Source organism: Sipha flava, unplaced genomic scaffold, assembly GCF_003268045.1.
Source record: "Sipha flava isolate LNK unplaced genomic scaffold, YSA_version1 201_pilon_pilon, whole genome shotgun sequence".
Taxonomy (NCBI): domain Eukaryota; kingdom Metazoa; phylum Arthropoda; class Insecta; order Hemiptera; family Aphididae; genus Sipha; species Sipha flava.
In genome coordinates, this window is record NW_020272791.1 from 553017 (window position 1) to 569730 (window position 16714).

The following is a 16714-nucleotide window of genomic DNA, read 5'->3' on the forward strand; positions in this document are numbered from 1 at the left end:
AAAATATGCTCTTACCCAAAATATATGCATTTATAATTTTTTTTTTTTAATTTTTTCTTTATATATTAATAAATAATAATTAATACAACATAATCAAACAAACTTAATTTTTTTATTACCGGCACTGCGACATCAACTTACAACATTAATTAAAGATAAAAAATGTTTAAAAATTACATTAAATTAATAAAGTGCACTTTAGTTAAAAATAATAATAAAAAAAATGTATTTAATTCTTTTATACCAATGAAGACAATTTATATATATAAAAAAAACAATTTAAACAAATAAAAACATTTTAATTACCTAATAGATATAAATCGATATTTACTTTTTATAAAAAGAGTTAACAATAATATACTCTTCCATATGTTCAGGTGTCATATTTATTCTTCTATCACTTAATATATGTTTATATAGACTGAAGGATCTTTCCACATCTACTGACGTCAACGGTGCATATTTCATATTTGCCACAGAGCAAGGATTGAAATTTTCTGGAATCTGTATTTCATTGTTACCTGATATAACTAGTCCGATTTGTTCTAGTACTTGAAATCCATTATTTTTTTGATATAACTGAGGTATTTTATTTTTTATGATAGAACCTTTGTCACCTTGTATATTTGATAGTTCGGAAATTATATTTTTCGTAATCTCTAACGATTGTAGTAATGTCAATTTAGTATCTTCTAAGTTTGTGATTGCCCGAATAAGTCCAGAAAAGTTAATTTTTATAAATGTTAAATCATTTTTCACTGTAGTCAAATTGAACATTTTTTTACAATTATCTACACTTGCTGAAGAATCATTATCTAGTTTTTCTATTACACTTTTAATATCTTCATAGTTATTTGCATTAAATATAACTGCCTCTATCCATGTCCCCCATCTTGTAATAACTGGTTCCGGGGGCAATGGTAAACCAGGTAGCATTTCTTTATATAGTTGAATACGAGAAGGTGACTTTAAAAAAGATTTTTTTACATTGTTAATTAATTTATTTACATCGGGGAATAACTCTCTTACCTTTTCTGCTACTCTGTTTAACATATGTGCTACGCATGTTACATGGATGATATTTGGGTAAAACACTTTTAATGCATCTCCAGTTTTAACCATATATGGCGCTGCATCTGATAAAAACAATCTTAGGTTTTCGTCATTTCCCCCAGCGGGCCATAATATTTTTTAAACTATCGTTAATAAAACGAGATACGGTAGAGTGATTTGTTTTTGGCAGTTCTTTACATGCTAATAGATAGGGTTGACTTGGTGTATCACATTCTAAAACGCCAACTAATAAATTTGCTATATAACGGCCGTTTGTATCAGTTGTTTCGTCAACAGCAATCCAAATATCTGAATTTCCAATAATTTCTCGGATTGCATTTATAACATTATTGTAACATGGACCAAGATAATTTTTTCTAAGTATACTTTCATCGGGAATATGCTTACCTGTGTACTTTTCCAAAAAATTCTTGAATTCGGGAATTTGAAGTTTATTCCATGGTATATTAGCGACTATCAAAGCTGAACAAAAATCCTCGTTAAAAATGTTACCAGATTTAGGTTTTGCGTCCAATACAAGAAATTGTTGTTTATTATCATTTGCTTTACGATTTAAAGCACTTTTATGCAAAGCAGTATCAACGTGTTGTTGTATTTGAAATTTTTTGGTGCAAACGATTTTTTTGTCACACAATTGACAAAACACTACTGAACCGTCCGTAGTAAAAATTGTGTGGTCTGTTTTATTATACAATGCAATCCATTGTTTTATTAAAATTTGAATATTACTACGACTTTTCGGCATTTTAAAATTTACGAGCGTAAAAAAAATTATTAAAGAAATTTGTTTGTATACGGAATGCGGATTACGAAATTATATTTATAGGCGATTACCGACTGGCGACTACAGCACGACGCGCGACGATTAAATACCAACTAAATGTAAAACAACAAGAGCTACGATGCAGCGTGTTTATCCAATATAAGACTTAAAATCACGATAATAATAATAATAATAATCATGCTAAAAATATAATTGTATGAAGGAAATTTATATATAACTGGTCTTCATTGTTGTCGATCGATGTGTTTCGATAAGCAAGATATGGTTTTAATACAAATTAAATATTTCCCCACAATACTTCATAAACTCATAAATCTAGTTTCTATAGTGAAATATAAATAAAATAACTATTATGTACCAAAATATGCTTTATTATGCCGAATTCTTCAAATATGCTCTCAACCTTAAAATATGCATTTATATGCAAAATAAACTTTTTTCTATAGATTCTCTGCTACACAAATCGTTCACATTTCTTACTTCCGTTGAACTGCATACACTCATTACAAATATGTAAATGCATAAAAATCCGGACCCTAGTCATAACAATTATTTTGTGTAGAAAACCATATTTACATTATTATTCCCTAAACTAATAGTACCAATGTGAGCGAAGCACATTTTGCGGCCGTTTTATCGTGGCTATTCACAGACTGATTTCATTAACGAATTTCATTTCCTTATCATTATCTCTTTTCTCTAATTTTGTGGTGATAGTCACAATTTTAATTTTTTAGTCGGTTAACGTTCATTCATCTATGTTCACAAAACCATTTTGATAGCTAAAACAAAACAATCCGTGACCAACTAAAAAAACTTAATCGCTGTTATCTATCATAGTTTGCAGATAATATTTTTCCCTATATTTTACACTGCACTATTCGTGTACTTAAATAATTACCTCATAATAATGTAAATTTTGTATTTAACCATTTGTTGTTTAATGTAATTACCAATTGCTTAAAAACCATTATTTTAACTGGTTCATATACCAAATTAAATCAACTGGGAATAATGGAAATCGATAATCAACGTGTTACACAAGCCATATTAAAAATTCATCATGATGAAATAGTTCAAGACATTCAAGGAGATGTGATCTGGGCTCTTTTTGAAAAGCAGGTTTTAACAGAAAAAGATTATCAATATATTAAATCTCAGGTAAAAACATATTAATATATGTCTTATATTGATAATATTGTTAGAAAATGAATGTTGATAATGTGTTATAGAATGACCGAGAAAAAGAAGCTCATTCATTGCTTGAACTGTTGCCGAATAAAGGGTTTAATGGTTTTAATCAATTTTTAAATTATTTGTCAACATATTATTCTTGGATAGCCGATCCAATACTAAGTTCCATAAAAAATGAATATAATGACATGTTTCCAACTAAAATTCATCAGGCTTTAACTTTTGGTGAAGTACCTCAATTGTCTTCAAGACATGTATCACGAACTAAACATGTATGTTTCAAAATAAGTATTATATTATTGTGAGTTATGTTAAATTTTACGTTAATACATTTTTTTTTAGGTAAAAACATTAAAAGATCTTTTAAAAAAGTTAGAAGCCGGTAATTTTGTTGTTGTGAATGGTATGACTGGTTGTGGAAAATCTAGTTTAGTCATTGAAGTATTAAATGATCCTCTTATTACAATGCAATATTTTCAGGTATTTGTAATAATAGTAATCTTTATTGATGAACATTAAATTTAATTTCTCGTGTAGTATGTGCACTGTATAGTAGCAGTTATTTATATAGTTGATGTTCTTATTGAATACAATATAATATTTATCTAATTAAATGATATATAATATTACACAGTGAATAATAAAACAACCCTAATCATAACTTTAATTTATAAATATAAAACAAGAACAATAATTTGAGTTAATGCTTTGAGTTTAAACTAACAACTAATATTGCGAGATGAATTGAAAAAAATCAACATATTTTTTATTTATTTATTTTATTTTATCCTATAGCCATTAATACATCATACTGAAAATCCATCATATAATTTCTTGTTATATTTTTTAAATTAAATAATAATTTATTTTGTGATTTTATTACATTTATTTTAAAATTAATTTTTTTCAATGAATCTAGTAATTAAACTACTTGATAGTTTTAGATGCAATTTATTTATTTTATTAATATTTTTTTTTTTGGATAGATTAAATCTTTCTTCAAAAAGAATATGGAATCAAAATGAAAAGAACTTAAGGAAAAATAATATTATTTTTTACTGTAGATTTTATTGTCAAATTTGTATTACTGAAAAAGAAAATAATATTTTAATAATGCATGAAAACTTATTCATAATTTATAGAATTGTATAAACTTATAATATTATATCATCTATCATACAAAATTTGTAATAAAATGCTAAATAAATTTTTCATATGAATCGATATGTAATTTATCTACCATGTTTTATATATGTATAAATTAATTTTGTTCTGATCTCTAGTTGATTTATAAAAAAAATAGTTCTTTCATTTTTTTTTTTTTATAATTAATAATATAAGCTTATTATTTTTCGCTAAATATAAGTATAAACTTCTATAAGAACATATATTTTACTTTAGGGATCTGTGCATTGGCTGAATGTTGGAAGAGAAAATTCCTCTGATATTGGATGTGTTCAAACTGAGTTATTAAATAGATTAAATTACCATAAGCAGCATATTATGCCTCCTTTAAATACAGATTTTAAAGCCACTAGAAAAACACTTCAAGAATTGTATGTATATTATTTTTTGTATAAATTTTATTTTTTATATTTGTAGCATATTTAAATGTAGACTAATAGTTTAAAATTTACATAATTTAAAATATATTTGTTTTATAATCATCAATTTCATAAATAATGTCTATTTTAATATACTAATTTTAGTAGTAAGTAAATTATATCACTATTTAATCATTAATTTTGAAAAAAATTGTATACAATTTCTTCGTTTATTGATAATATAATTTTTTGTATATTCTCTAAGGTAAGTGGTTCACAATCTTTTTATTCTATGCCTACCTTGTAGGTTTTTAAAAATGTTATGCCCTCCATAAATTAAAAAAATTTATATTTTTTTCTACATACTTTGCAAATAATTGATATATATATAATGACTTCTATTTGACTATTAGTTTTTTTATTTTTTTATTGATAATAATAAATTATGTACTCCATAGTAATTGCTTGCACCCCCTTCCCCCTTAGTATTGTGTTTACGTTATCAAGTCTAGGAAATACTGTGCTTTAGCTAGTAAATCAAAAGTAAAAGTTTTACAACCCAAATTATTGTATTTGATTAGTAATTACATAAAAACTATCAAATAATTTCATATTTTTATTATTTTATTTATTTAGATGGAAACAAAAATATTCAACAGGTGGTTTATTGATTTTGGATGATGTATGTAGTAATCAAATTGTTAAATATTTAGACATTGAATGTAAAATATTAATAACAACACACGATAAAAGTATTATGGATGACATAATAGATACACGAGTAAAATATGTTAAAGTAAATGAAGGATTTGAAGAAAATGAGACTTTAGATTTGTTCTCAAAATGCCTAAGTGTTGATTTTAAATCTTTACCATCACATGCATTAAAACTTCATAATATATGTAAAGGTAATTCAATTGTTTTAAAGAGTATCATTATTTTCATTTAATATGTTATATTTTTTAGGATTTCCATTAACTATTTCGCTCATTGGTGCACAGCTTGAAGCACACAAAGAAGAAACTATTAATAATATGGATAGATGGACATTTTATTTGGAAGAGTTGTCTGATAGAACTAGTTATCCTTTTAAGTAAATATCAATATTTTTATTAATACTTAAATTATGTTATTATAATTATCTTTTCTAATGTCAAAAAAAGTTAAATGAATTTGTCATTAAAATAATGTATTTAGTTGTTTAATAGAGTCTCAAAAATTTTAGATGTTTTTGTCTAATCTTAGGTTAGGTTTGGGCAATAGAATATTCAAGATTATATATATATATATATATATATATATATATATATTATTTTGAAATTTATAATTAGAAATTGAGAGCTTTTTATTTAGGAAATATTGTTACTAAAATATTATACTTATAATTAATATTATTATTTTGTAGATATACTCCACCAAGTCACAAGCAGTTTAAGAGTTTAGAAAAAGCAATAGAAATGTGTATACAAAGTTTACCAAAAGATTTGCAAAATAATTACCGAGATTTTTCATTATTTGTAGATGATTTAAATATTAAACCAGAAGTAATATAATGTAACATTCATTAAATTTATCATTTAAAATAGATGTTGGTTTTAAAATAAAAGTGTATATAAAATAAAATTTTAATATCTTAGGTGTTATCTGTACTGTGGAATTTAAAGAAAATACAAGTTGAAGATATTATGCTGGAATTAATGCGTAAAAGCTTAGTAGTTAGAGCTTGGAATCAGCCTTTAAATAGTTATGTTTATTCAATCCATGATTTACTCTTGTGCAATTTAAAAAAAAGTATAAGCAGTCATGATTCTAAGGTATAACTTTATATAGTTATGAAATACATATCTATATAATTTTTTTTATTAAATACTTTTAGATGCTGCACAGAAAACTTATTGAACGTTATAGTGCTACTTGCAATGGAAATTTTGTTCAGCTTCCAAAAAACGATAATTATATATTTTTATATTTCGGATATCATCTGAAAAATGCTGATCTGCTAGAAGAATTCCCCAAGTGGTTTTTTAATTTAAAATTTTTAGAAGCAAAAATAAGTGTAACTGGTCCTGCAGATTTGTTAACAGATTTTAAAAAATATAGAAAATATATCGTAGTTCATGTAAGTATTATAAAATAGTTTATACATTTTATTACAATAATTTAAATACAATATTTTTGAACATTTGATTTATTTATGATTTATGTATACAAAAATATTTTTAGAATACCCATGAAGAATATATTAAAGAAATTGAATGTTTTATAATATCTATTGGACCCTATTTGTACCAAACCAAGTGTGATATTATTCAATTAGGTCTCCAAGAACCTACAAGTTCATTTGTATATAAAACATCATATAAAATAGCAAAATCTAGTGGAAAACCATATTTTTACTATAAGTAAATTTAAATTTAATTAAAATAATATATATATTATGCATATGTTTCCGTCCCAAGAAATTTTTTTAGAGAAGGGCAAAATGAAATTAAAAAATAAATGAAGATTTTTTTATACATTTTACACTTAAATTTTTTTTATACATTATTCATTTTCCTCAAATATAAGATATATGATAAGATAAAATAATCCAATCATTATTAAAGAGTTTTCTATGTGTAAAATACATGTTATATTAAAGTAATCTATCTTTACTAAATTGGCTCGTTACAGATAATACTTTGAAAAACAAATTTAAAATTCTAGAGGGGAAAGTGCCCCATCTTGCTCCCCCTGGGGAAACCCGTGATTATGTTTATTATACTTAAAAAAATTATATTAAAAACCCATTTTTTTTAGAATTCGGCCATCTTTAAGTTGTCTTCCAAAACCACATATATCTATTGTTAGAGATGTTATTGAAACTGTAATTTTTGGAAATAGATATGATGAGGTTATAATTGCAACTAATAATGGACATATTAAAGTAAGTAAATTTATTGATATTACATTATTAGTGTATACATGATATAACAAAACTATAAAATATTTTTCATATATTTGAAAGTTGTTGGCCTAAATAAAACCACATGGTATTTTGAGAAATTTAATTTAAATTTTTCAATATTAATTATATTAATTTTTAGTACTTTTAAGGTTTAAAAATAATTTAAAGAGATTTTAGTACAAGTCATTGATTTTTGCTATTTAATCCAAAAGTGCTTTAGTCACTATGTACTCTTACGGAATCAATTTTAATGTAAAATTGTCATATCTTCATCATACACTTCGAATGAATAAAAAAGTGCGAACTCAGCCATTAAATTACAATATTGTTATAAAAAAAAACTGTTAAAAGAGTTAACATAAGTGATCTTATGTAATTAGATACATTCATGTTATTGTTATTTAGTATATATTGTATATATATTATATAATCATTATTTATTTTTTTATTAAATTATCATAGGCATGGAACATAATAGCTCATAAATGTTTATACACTTATTATGGCCACACTGCCAGAGTTACTCATTTGGCCAAAAATAAGCAAAAAAATTTTTTTCTGTCAACATCTGATGATTCAACTATACGTATATGGAGCATAAATAGTTTTCCTGGATCTGATAGTATAATATATTTAAATTAATTTCTTACTGAACAATTGTTAACTTATATTTTTAATTGTATTTTAAGATCCTGAAACACGTACTCCATCGCCAGAGACTAGACAAGAACATTGGCAAAATGTGTTTAATGTAAATTATAAAAAATCAACTGACATTACTGATTGTGTTATATTAGATCATCATTCAGGACCAGTAATATTTGCACAATTTTCTTCAGATGATAAATTAGTTGTATCATCCTCTACTGATAAAACTTTAAAGGTGATATTATTCAAATGTTTTAAAAAGTGTAAATTATCGACATCATGCAAAAATGTATAAGTGTTTTATATTTTTTTATAGTTTTCAGCAATATAAAATTTAATTTTAAATATACTTTGAAAAATACGATTGATACTAATTTTAATTAAACTTGATATTATTTGAATTGTGATGATATGTATTAATAATAATTCACAGTATATTTTAAATTTATATTGATATCATTGAAAACTATAAAAATAATAAATTTAGTCAGTTATTGCTTGATCGCAATGATATAGTCTATGTCTAGTTCCCAAATTTTTTGAGTTACTCGTCCCAAAAAACAAAAACAAATTTTATTGCTCCTTTTATAAATAAATAAAACAAATTTTTTTATTCTTTAAATGTAAATATTGTTAAGTTTAGGATTATGTTTGTAGATCGATCTGGACAAAAATGACTATACTGTTTTTAGTAATAAGTAATATTTACTAAACACATGACTTACACATAAGTAATATTATAATGTAGTCCAGACAGTATGCTAAAAGTCGGCCTTATATACAAGTTACCTATTGACCTAAGTCTCACGCCACTGTTTAACAATATCTGATTTGCTAATAAATATATGGCGTGATTTTGCACATTATTAATAGCAACGATGTTGTTGTTGCACAATATGATGATTCTTTATACAATATTAAATTATATCCAACAAATATAATATGTTTTTTATTATAAAAAATAATAATATTGTAAATATTAGCATTCAGAATTTTAATTTTCTTGATTTTCGAATACTTTCATATTAATTTGTTTTTTTGTCTTTGTCACAAAAGTTTATTTATTTAAAAGTATATTTATATAGCATGTCAATTTATAATTAGTAATTTTTCAGTATTCAATTAATTTCATCTGAATATATAAAATTAACGATTTTAATTAGTTCTTCAATTAGTGAAATTTAGCACTATTATAAAATTAGTAACATTTTTAATTATCCATGCTTTAATCACATTTTTTTAAAACTTTATTCATACAATATTTTATTATTATTTGTAATAATTATTTATTAATTTATAAAAGTAAAATTGGTTCCAGTTTCCAAAATTGCCAGTACCTGCAAAAAAAAATAAAAATATTTAATATTTTTTAATCAAATAGACCTGTTTGTCTTATTACATATTAAAAATTAGTAAAAGTTACTGATTCTCTTAATTAAGTGAAGCATAATTATCTGCACTACAACATGTTTATATAAATGTATTATTAGTTTAATTTAATCAAGTTTTATTATTCATTATGATCGTTTTTTCTTGTATGTAATATGAAATGCAAAGTTATTTTATTATCTATTATAGCTCACTTTAATATAGATTTATATATATATATATAATTAGTTGGTTTAAATATGTATTAAACATTAAAACAATAATCAAAATAATAGAAAAAATTGAAAAAGATTCAGTGTCTAACGTAAAATGTTCATATACTTATTTTATCATTTACTTATATGTTATACATACAGTAAATTAGTGTTCAATTTAATTTTTATTTGATTATTCGCATCCTATAGTTCCTAATTAGTGCGAATAATCAATGCTTTACTATAGTTATTTATTATGAATAATGATTAAATATTATTTTACATATTTCATTTGTATAATGAATTATCAACACTGTTTTAACTAATAATACTTTATATTAATAAAATATTATTTGCATTTTCTTTAGTAAAAGACAACCAACTTAATATTTTTAACAATAATCAAAAATTAATAACCAAAGTTGTAAAAGTTAGGTATTATTTATCAAATTATGTTGATGACTTGAGTAGGTCTATATTTTTAGTTTAATTAAACGTTTTGACATTTTTTTTCCATGAAATAACTTATTAAAATCACAGTTTTATCTAATAAATAATCAATATGTGATTTTATATTATATTTTTAAATACTTTTACCAAACCATTTTATATAATTCAATATTAATAAAATATTTATAAAAAATAGATATGGAAGTTGGATAATGGAACAGTCCTCAAAACTATCAACCAGACAAGTATAATTTATAAATGTTATTTTATGAAAACCACAACATCTGATTGTATACTCTTCTCAACACAGTCAGAAACAGGAAGTGTTATTTATAGGTGCCAATGGCCATTTGATCATTGTACTGGATTATTATACTTAAAAGAAAAATTGTTATCATTTTTTTCTTCACCTAGTACAGAAGGTATATATAATTTAATATTTTAAGTGTATCATGCACATTTTAGAATATTTTTTTAGGAGATTACAATTTACTAATTTTGACTCAAGAAAATGTGGCTTGTTATAAGTTTGATTGGGATAAATCTGTACGCATTATGGATTACCCAAAACCAATAGGTTATGAACGATTCAAATTGTTTTCTATTTCTGAGGAGCATATGAACAAAACAAATAATACTCGTTTTATAGCATTAAGTTTAAATAATTGTACAATACAAATTTGTGATTTATGGACTGGGTATAATTTTCTTGATTTAAACGACCCTGTTCAGTAAGTATTAGTTATATTTCATAATTTTTTAGTTTGTGCTAATTTTAATTTTCATATTACAGGGGCATATTAAATTTAGACTGGTTTTGGTCTAATACTGATCAAAGTAATTGGTTGCTTTGTGCAGCCGAAGACAAATCTATTAGATTGTGGTGCTTAAATGATATAACAAAATATACTTGTTCTCACAAAATTGATTCTAAACATCATTCTAATAATAGTGATTTTAAAAATTTATGCAAAAATGAAATTATATCTCTTCAAAATTATAAATCATTTACTGAAGAACAAAATGTGTACTGTTATAAATTTAAACAAAATTTTGATGCAGCGTGGCTGGATAATGGTTCTATATTAATAGCGACCATTACTAAATGTGGGACTTTAAAGGTAATTTATTAATTAACTGAGAAAAAATTATTTTATTGTATACTATCTTCAGAAATTAAAATTGTATGCACATGATGGTACATTATTTTAGTTTAAGTTTAAATGTTTTTAATTATACATTGTGTTACTTAACTGTGATAAGTTATAAATGTATAAGTTTTATAGTGACTTTTTTTTATTCAACAGTTATTAATTATTAAAAATCCATTTTTCATCTATTTAACAGAATATAGTGTTTAATTTAGAACCTATGAAAGTTTAAAAAAATATAATTAGGTTATTTTACTATTATACTTATTACATATAGTATAGTACATAACTTTTTTATGCTAATGATATAATTCTATATTTATATGAAAAGTGTAACCTCCAAAATCATGTAATATGAAGTTATAAATTATTTCAATACATGTTGATAAATATTATATATAGTGGTGAGCATATCTGGATTATTTAATTTTGCTGTTCAATTAATCATTTTTTATTCACTTAAATTTAATTAAGGTTATGCAGTAAATATAAGTTAACTGTGTATTCAGTAAGAGGTATGACAATTTAATGATTTGTTGTTTTGGTAACTTAATAAATTTTAAAAACTGTTGAAGTCATAATAAATATACTAAAATCACTTATATGCATAGAAATTAAAAATTATTATTAAATAAATCTAGATACATTGGTAAATTCAGATCTTTGCAATTTATGCCAATCTCTAATTATTTATTTTCTTCTTCTTGAGTATGACCGACCTCTAGGACCAACCCGTCAAACATCCAATCCTCCAGGTCTCTCTGTTCGTTGCTTTTGTTCACCAGTCTGGGCCACCGTTCAACGATTCTACATCTCTTTACTATATCTTCCCATCTTAAACTTGGGCGTCTAAGAGGTCTCTTTCTTACTGGGTTCTCTGCTAATACCATGTGCAGCAGTCCGTTCTGACTATGCCATGAACTATGACTATGACTATACCATTATTTTATTATTTTAGAAGGTTTTTTAGTTATTATTGTATGTATTCAGGTATTATTTGAAGGCTTAAATCATTGGTCGATAATTGATAAAAGAGTTACAGCTTTGTCAATTATAAATTCAGAACCAAAATTTGATCAAACAATGATAATTGTAGCATGTGAAGATTTATCTGTTCATATGTTGAAACATCAAGCTTCTACATTTTTATTCAACACTAATGAAAAAGTGGACCAAATTTTTGCTTGTTGTGATCATGGTCAATTAATCATAGTATTATTACTCAATGTTGATATAAAAGAAAATGAACCATTTAACCAAACTGTACAGGTAAATCTTAATTTTCTAGAAATTTAATAAAAAGTTTAATTTGTACTTTGGTGGTTTTAGATTTGGATTAATGAAGAAAAATTTTTATTAAATGTCCAAAATGTTATTGATTGTTATGTGTTCCATGATAAAATTATTTTATTATACAACGTTCATGAAATGCTGGTAAACTATTTTTATGTTTTTATAATTATTACTGTTTATTTATGTTTTGAATTATTTAACTTGTATAACCATAGTCATTATTCCATTTGATATTTATACACATTTTAAACGTTTATATTAACAGATAATTGATAATTATGCAAAAGTTAATATGAAACTTGAAGTGAATTGTATTAAAATAAATGGAAGTTTAATGCTTGATCATACAAAATTAGCTGTCAATAATAATGGCAATACCTTAAATATATTTAAACTAATGTCGGATTATACATTGAATCTGCTTGATCAGTATCAATTACCTTTCAAAGAAAGTGAAATGACATCCATTAGTATTTCTAATGACAAAAACCTAATTGTTGTTGGTGGGCAAAAATATATTGTTGTAAGTAATTATTTAATGTTTATTTACATATACTAGTCAATTATTTAACAGTAATTTTTTTTTATTAGTTGATTGACCAAATATTAAAAACTACTAAGCATTTTATAACTGATTCCTGTATAAATAATATACAATCATTAAAATGGTCATCAGATGACACACGCTTAGCAATAAAAGAAGACAATCAAATAATTACATTTGATGTAGAATCTGGTAAAAATATAGCCAGTATAAGGTTAACAGCTGATACATTTTCTGTGGATTCTACTCTGAATACATATATTTCAGTTAACACTGCCGGGCAGTTGGTTGTATTGAATTTATCTAATAATATTCATTCTTAAATTGTTTTAATTTATATGACTTACTCATATGACATACACCAAATATTTTTTACAAAATGTTAAATTATATAATGAAATATATGCATTGGATTTCATAAGTAAGTGTCAAATTGTCGTTGGCTGTGTAAAATATATAACATAATATCTTGAAATAGTTATATTTTAAAGTTTGTTACCATTTATGTTACCAATATGATGCTAAATGGTAAGTTAATTTGTTAACTTTAAAGGTTGTTCATACATTTTTTGATAAACTTTTTGAGTGTTTAATTTTTTTTCTAATTATTGGTTTGAAATTTTAACTTTGAAACATTTCATTTACTGTTATTTTACATAGACAATAATTGTTCAAATTTTCATTTTATTTTTTTGAAATTTCCTAATTATAATTTTATGAAATTTTTTAATATGGTTCTTGATGAATTATACAAAAAGTACTCATGAAACAATTTTCAGTGTTTTAAAAAAAATTATTTTATTCCAATTATATTATTACAGTTTTCATATTATTTTGATTAAATTATGTTTTTTAATTAACTTACAATGCTAATTATTTTCTATAATATCCATAATTATAAATTTACTTAATAAAGATTTTTAGTAAACTATTATGTATAAAAATAATAATTGTTACATTATATGTCAATTAGGGAATATTAAAAATATCTGTGATTTTAATTGTAGACTGATCAAAGAAATTTTTGATTTTCATTAATGTCATTGATGTGTAATTAATTAAATATGCATAATTAATTAAATGAAAAGGTTACAAATTTAATTTTCTAAGATAATTTCTAATTATTTTCTTTCTTAAGCAATTTAAAGTACAAAAAAAAAAACAGTACAACTGTATATACTCTGTTGTATTATTTTTAGTACATAAATATTTTTATGCTTAATTTAATTTGAAATAAATGATTTTAATATTGTTTTGCATTTATATTTTGAAATAATATTACCTTCCTAAAACTTATAATTTTCGAGTGCTAATTTTAAGTGTGTAATACATATTTTATATGACTTAGAATTAATTATATTTAGTCAAAATTACTAACTAACTTAATTATTTTTAATATTGTGTTTAGATATTATTATTTTTTAAAATTATTTTTTTTTTTTTTGTACTTTTAAAATAATTTTCAATGTTTACTAATAATACTATTGTGATAATGCATAGAAGTAATATAAATTATATTTTTAATTTTTTAAATTAGTCATTATTCGTGTTATTTTTTATAGTATAAAATGTTTGATTTATCAAATAAAATTTCAATACATTTTGTATTTTGTTTGTATCTATAGTTTAATTTTAATTGTTTATTTTAATGAAAAAAATGTTCCACTTGCAATACAAATTTATTATATTTGCTCAAATAATTTTGTATCTTTGTTTTGTTTTTTATTTATTTATATGTATCAGATATGATCAATTATTTTTAGTTAATGATCAACTAAAAAAATCTACCACAGAAATAATAATTAGCATAGGTAACAATTAAAATAATACTTATTGACTAGTACAAATCCGATAAATATAAAAATTAAAAATACATATTTTTACTAATGAAAAATAGACTTTCAAGTCATACATAATTGACTCTTTGGCTACCCCTAATAATCTGTTGACTTATTGTGTACTTTATTGTATATTAATGTATTTAATTTATTTCATGTAATAACTGTGTTATATGCAGTGCCACAACTTTTGCAAGTTAGTGGGCCCCTCTCCTTTGAGTATTTACAAAAAAATGCAAGACACCACCTGGTGGGCTTTAAAATATTTGTATTGGGAGCCTTGGATTCCGCAATTTTCATATATATATATACAAGATTCCACATGATTTCAAATGCAGCGTTGTACTCTGGGGCAGATCTAGAGTCAGGGAACTGTGGGTTAAGCCATTTCAAGAGACCATTTATTAGGGATGACACTGAATGAGAAATTAATACTTTGTAAAAAAAAAAACACAATATGCTCATAAAAGTGTATAAGTATATTTATATTACATTTTAGAATTAGTGATACAGCTGATAGTGACTTATTTACGATTAATAAATATAATATAATTTTATCAGCGCAACAAACGTACGGAATTAAATATGATTTACTTAACTTTCTTGGTTTTTTTCAATATTTTAATTTTAGTTAGGTTATGCAATCGCTTTTAAATTGTAATGTTTTATACATATTTACTCACAATTAAAATATAAGAAAAATCACCATACAAAAATGCATGTTAATATTGGTACTTGAATTGGAAAATAAGTAAAAAGGGAATGCAAAAGTGTAAAGTATTAACTAAATATGCATATCTGAGTATATAAATGTGTTCTTGTTTTTGGTCTTTTTATATAATTAGAAGAATACCACAATAATAGTTTTTATAAAAAGAAGAGGTTTTCACACACTTGGAATTGGAAATATAACAATTTAAAGTATATGAGGGCATTCTATATAAAATTAACTTAAAATTAAAATTTTATTTTATTAATATTTGTTAATAAATAATTTGTTAATTTTAAAATGATATTATGATTATTAATAAAATACAATTTCATCCACAAAATCCAATGTTATATACAACTATACATATATATTATATACAACTATTATAGTTAATATTAAGTATTATAGTACAACATTATAGTTGTGTTATATACAACTATTAGTATAATAATAGTGTAACTATATGGTTCAGGTTATAACCAGGGCTAAGATTTGTATGCAATAAAAAATTGTAAATTATGCATTTTATTTATCAAAATATGCAAATATATGCATTTCAATTTTTATAAGATAGACACAAAAATATAGTTACAAAAAAAAAAAAAAATTATTGAAATACATCAGTGGTTGGCTGTTTGTCTTAATATAATATAATCGTTAATTTGAAAATATTGAGTTTGAATAGGAAGAGGGCTTCTATAACGATTTGAAAATATTTAAATTATTTCATCAATGTCACAATTTTTCATCAATCCAACATTTGTTCACATTTGTTCAATAATTTTACATTCTTATCATCATTTCAACATTTTTTCATCAATTTCACAATTTTTCATCAATTCAAAATTTTTTCATCAATTTCACAATATTTTATAAACTCAAAATTTTTTCACAATTTCACAAATTCCATATTTTTTCACAATTTTATAATTTTACATTTTTTTATCAATTT

At 23.4% G+C, this 16714-nt stretch overlaps 1 protein-coding gene across 1 annotated transcript; it reads left to right on the plus strand.

Moving 5' to 3' along the window:
* The first annotated feature begins 2548 nt into the window (after positions 1–2548).
* On the plus strand, positions 2549–13744 carry LOC112682262 (apoptotic protease-activating factor 1-like). Its single transcript, XM_025552798.1, has 20 exons — positions 2549–3019; positions 3091–3324; positions 3395–3532; positions 4454–4608; positions 5233–5504; positions 5563–5689; positions 6002–6140; positions 6234–6410; positions 6473–6715; positions 6820–6998; positions 7396–7522; positions 8006–8165; positions 8233–8426; positions 10421–10646; positions 10703–10955; positions 11018–11345; positions 12366–12644; positions 12705–12809; positions 12934–13191; positions 13260–13744. The coding sequence occupies exons 1-20, from the start codon at positions 2873–2875 to the stop codon at positions 13533–13535; spliced, it is 4017 nt and encodes a 1338-aa protein (XP_025408583.1). The 5' UTR covers positions 2549–2872; the 3' UTR covers positions 13536–13744.
* The last annotated feature ends 2970 nt before the right edge of the window (positions 13745–16714 follow it).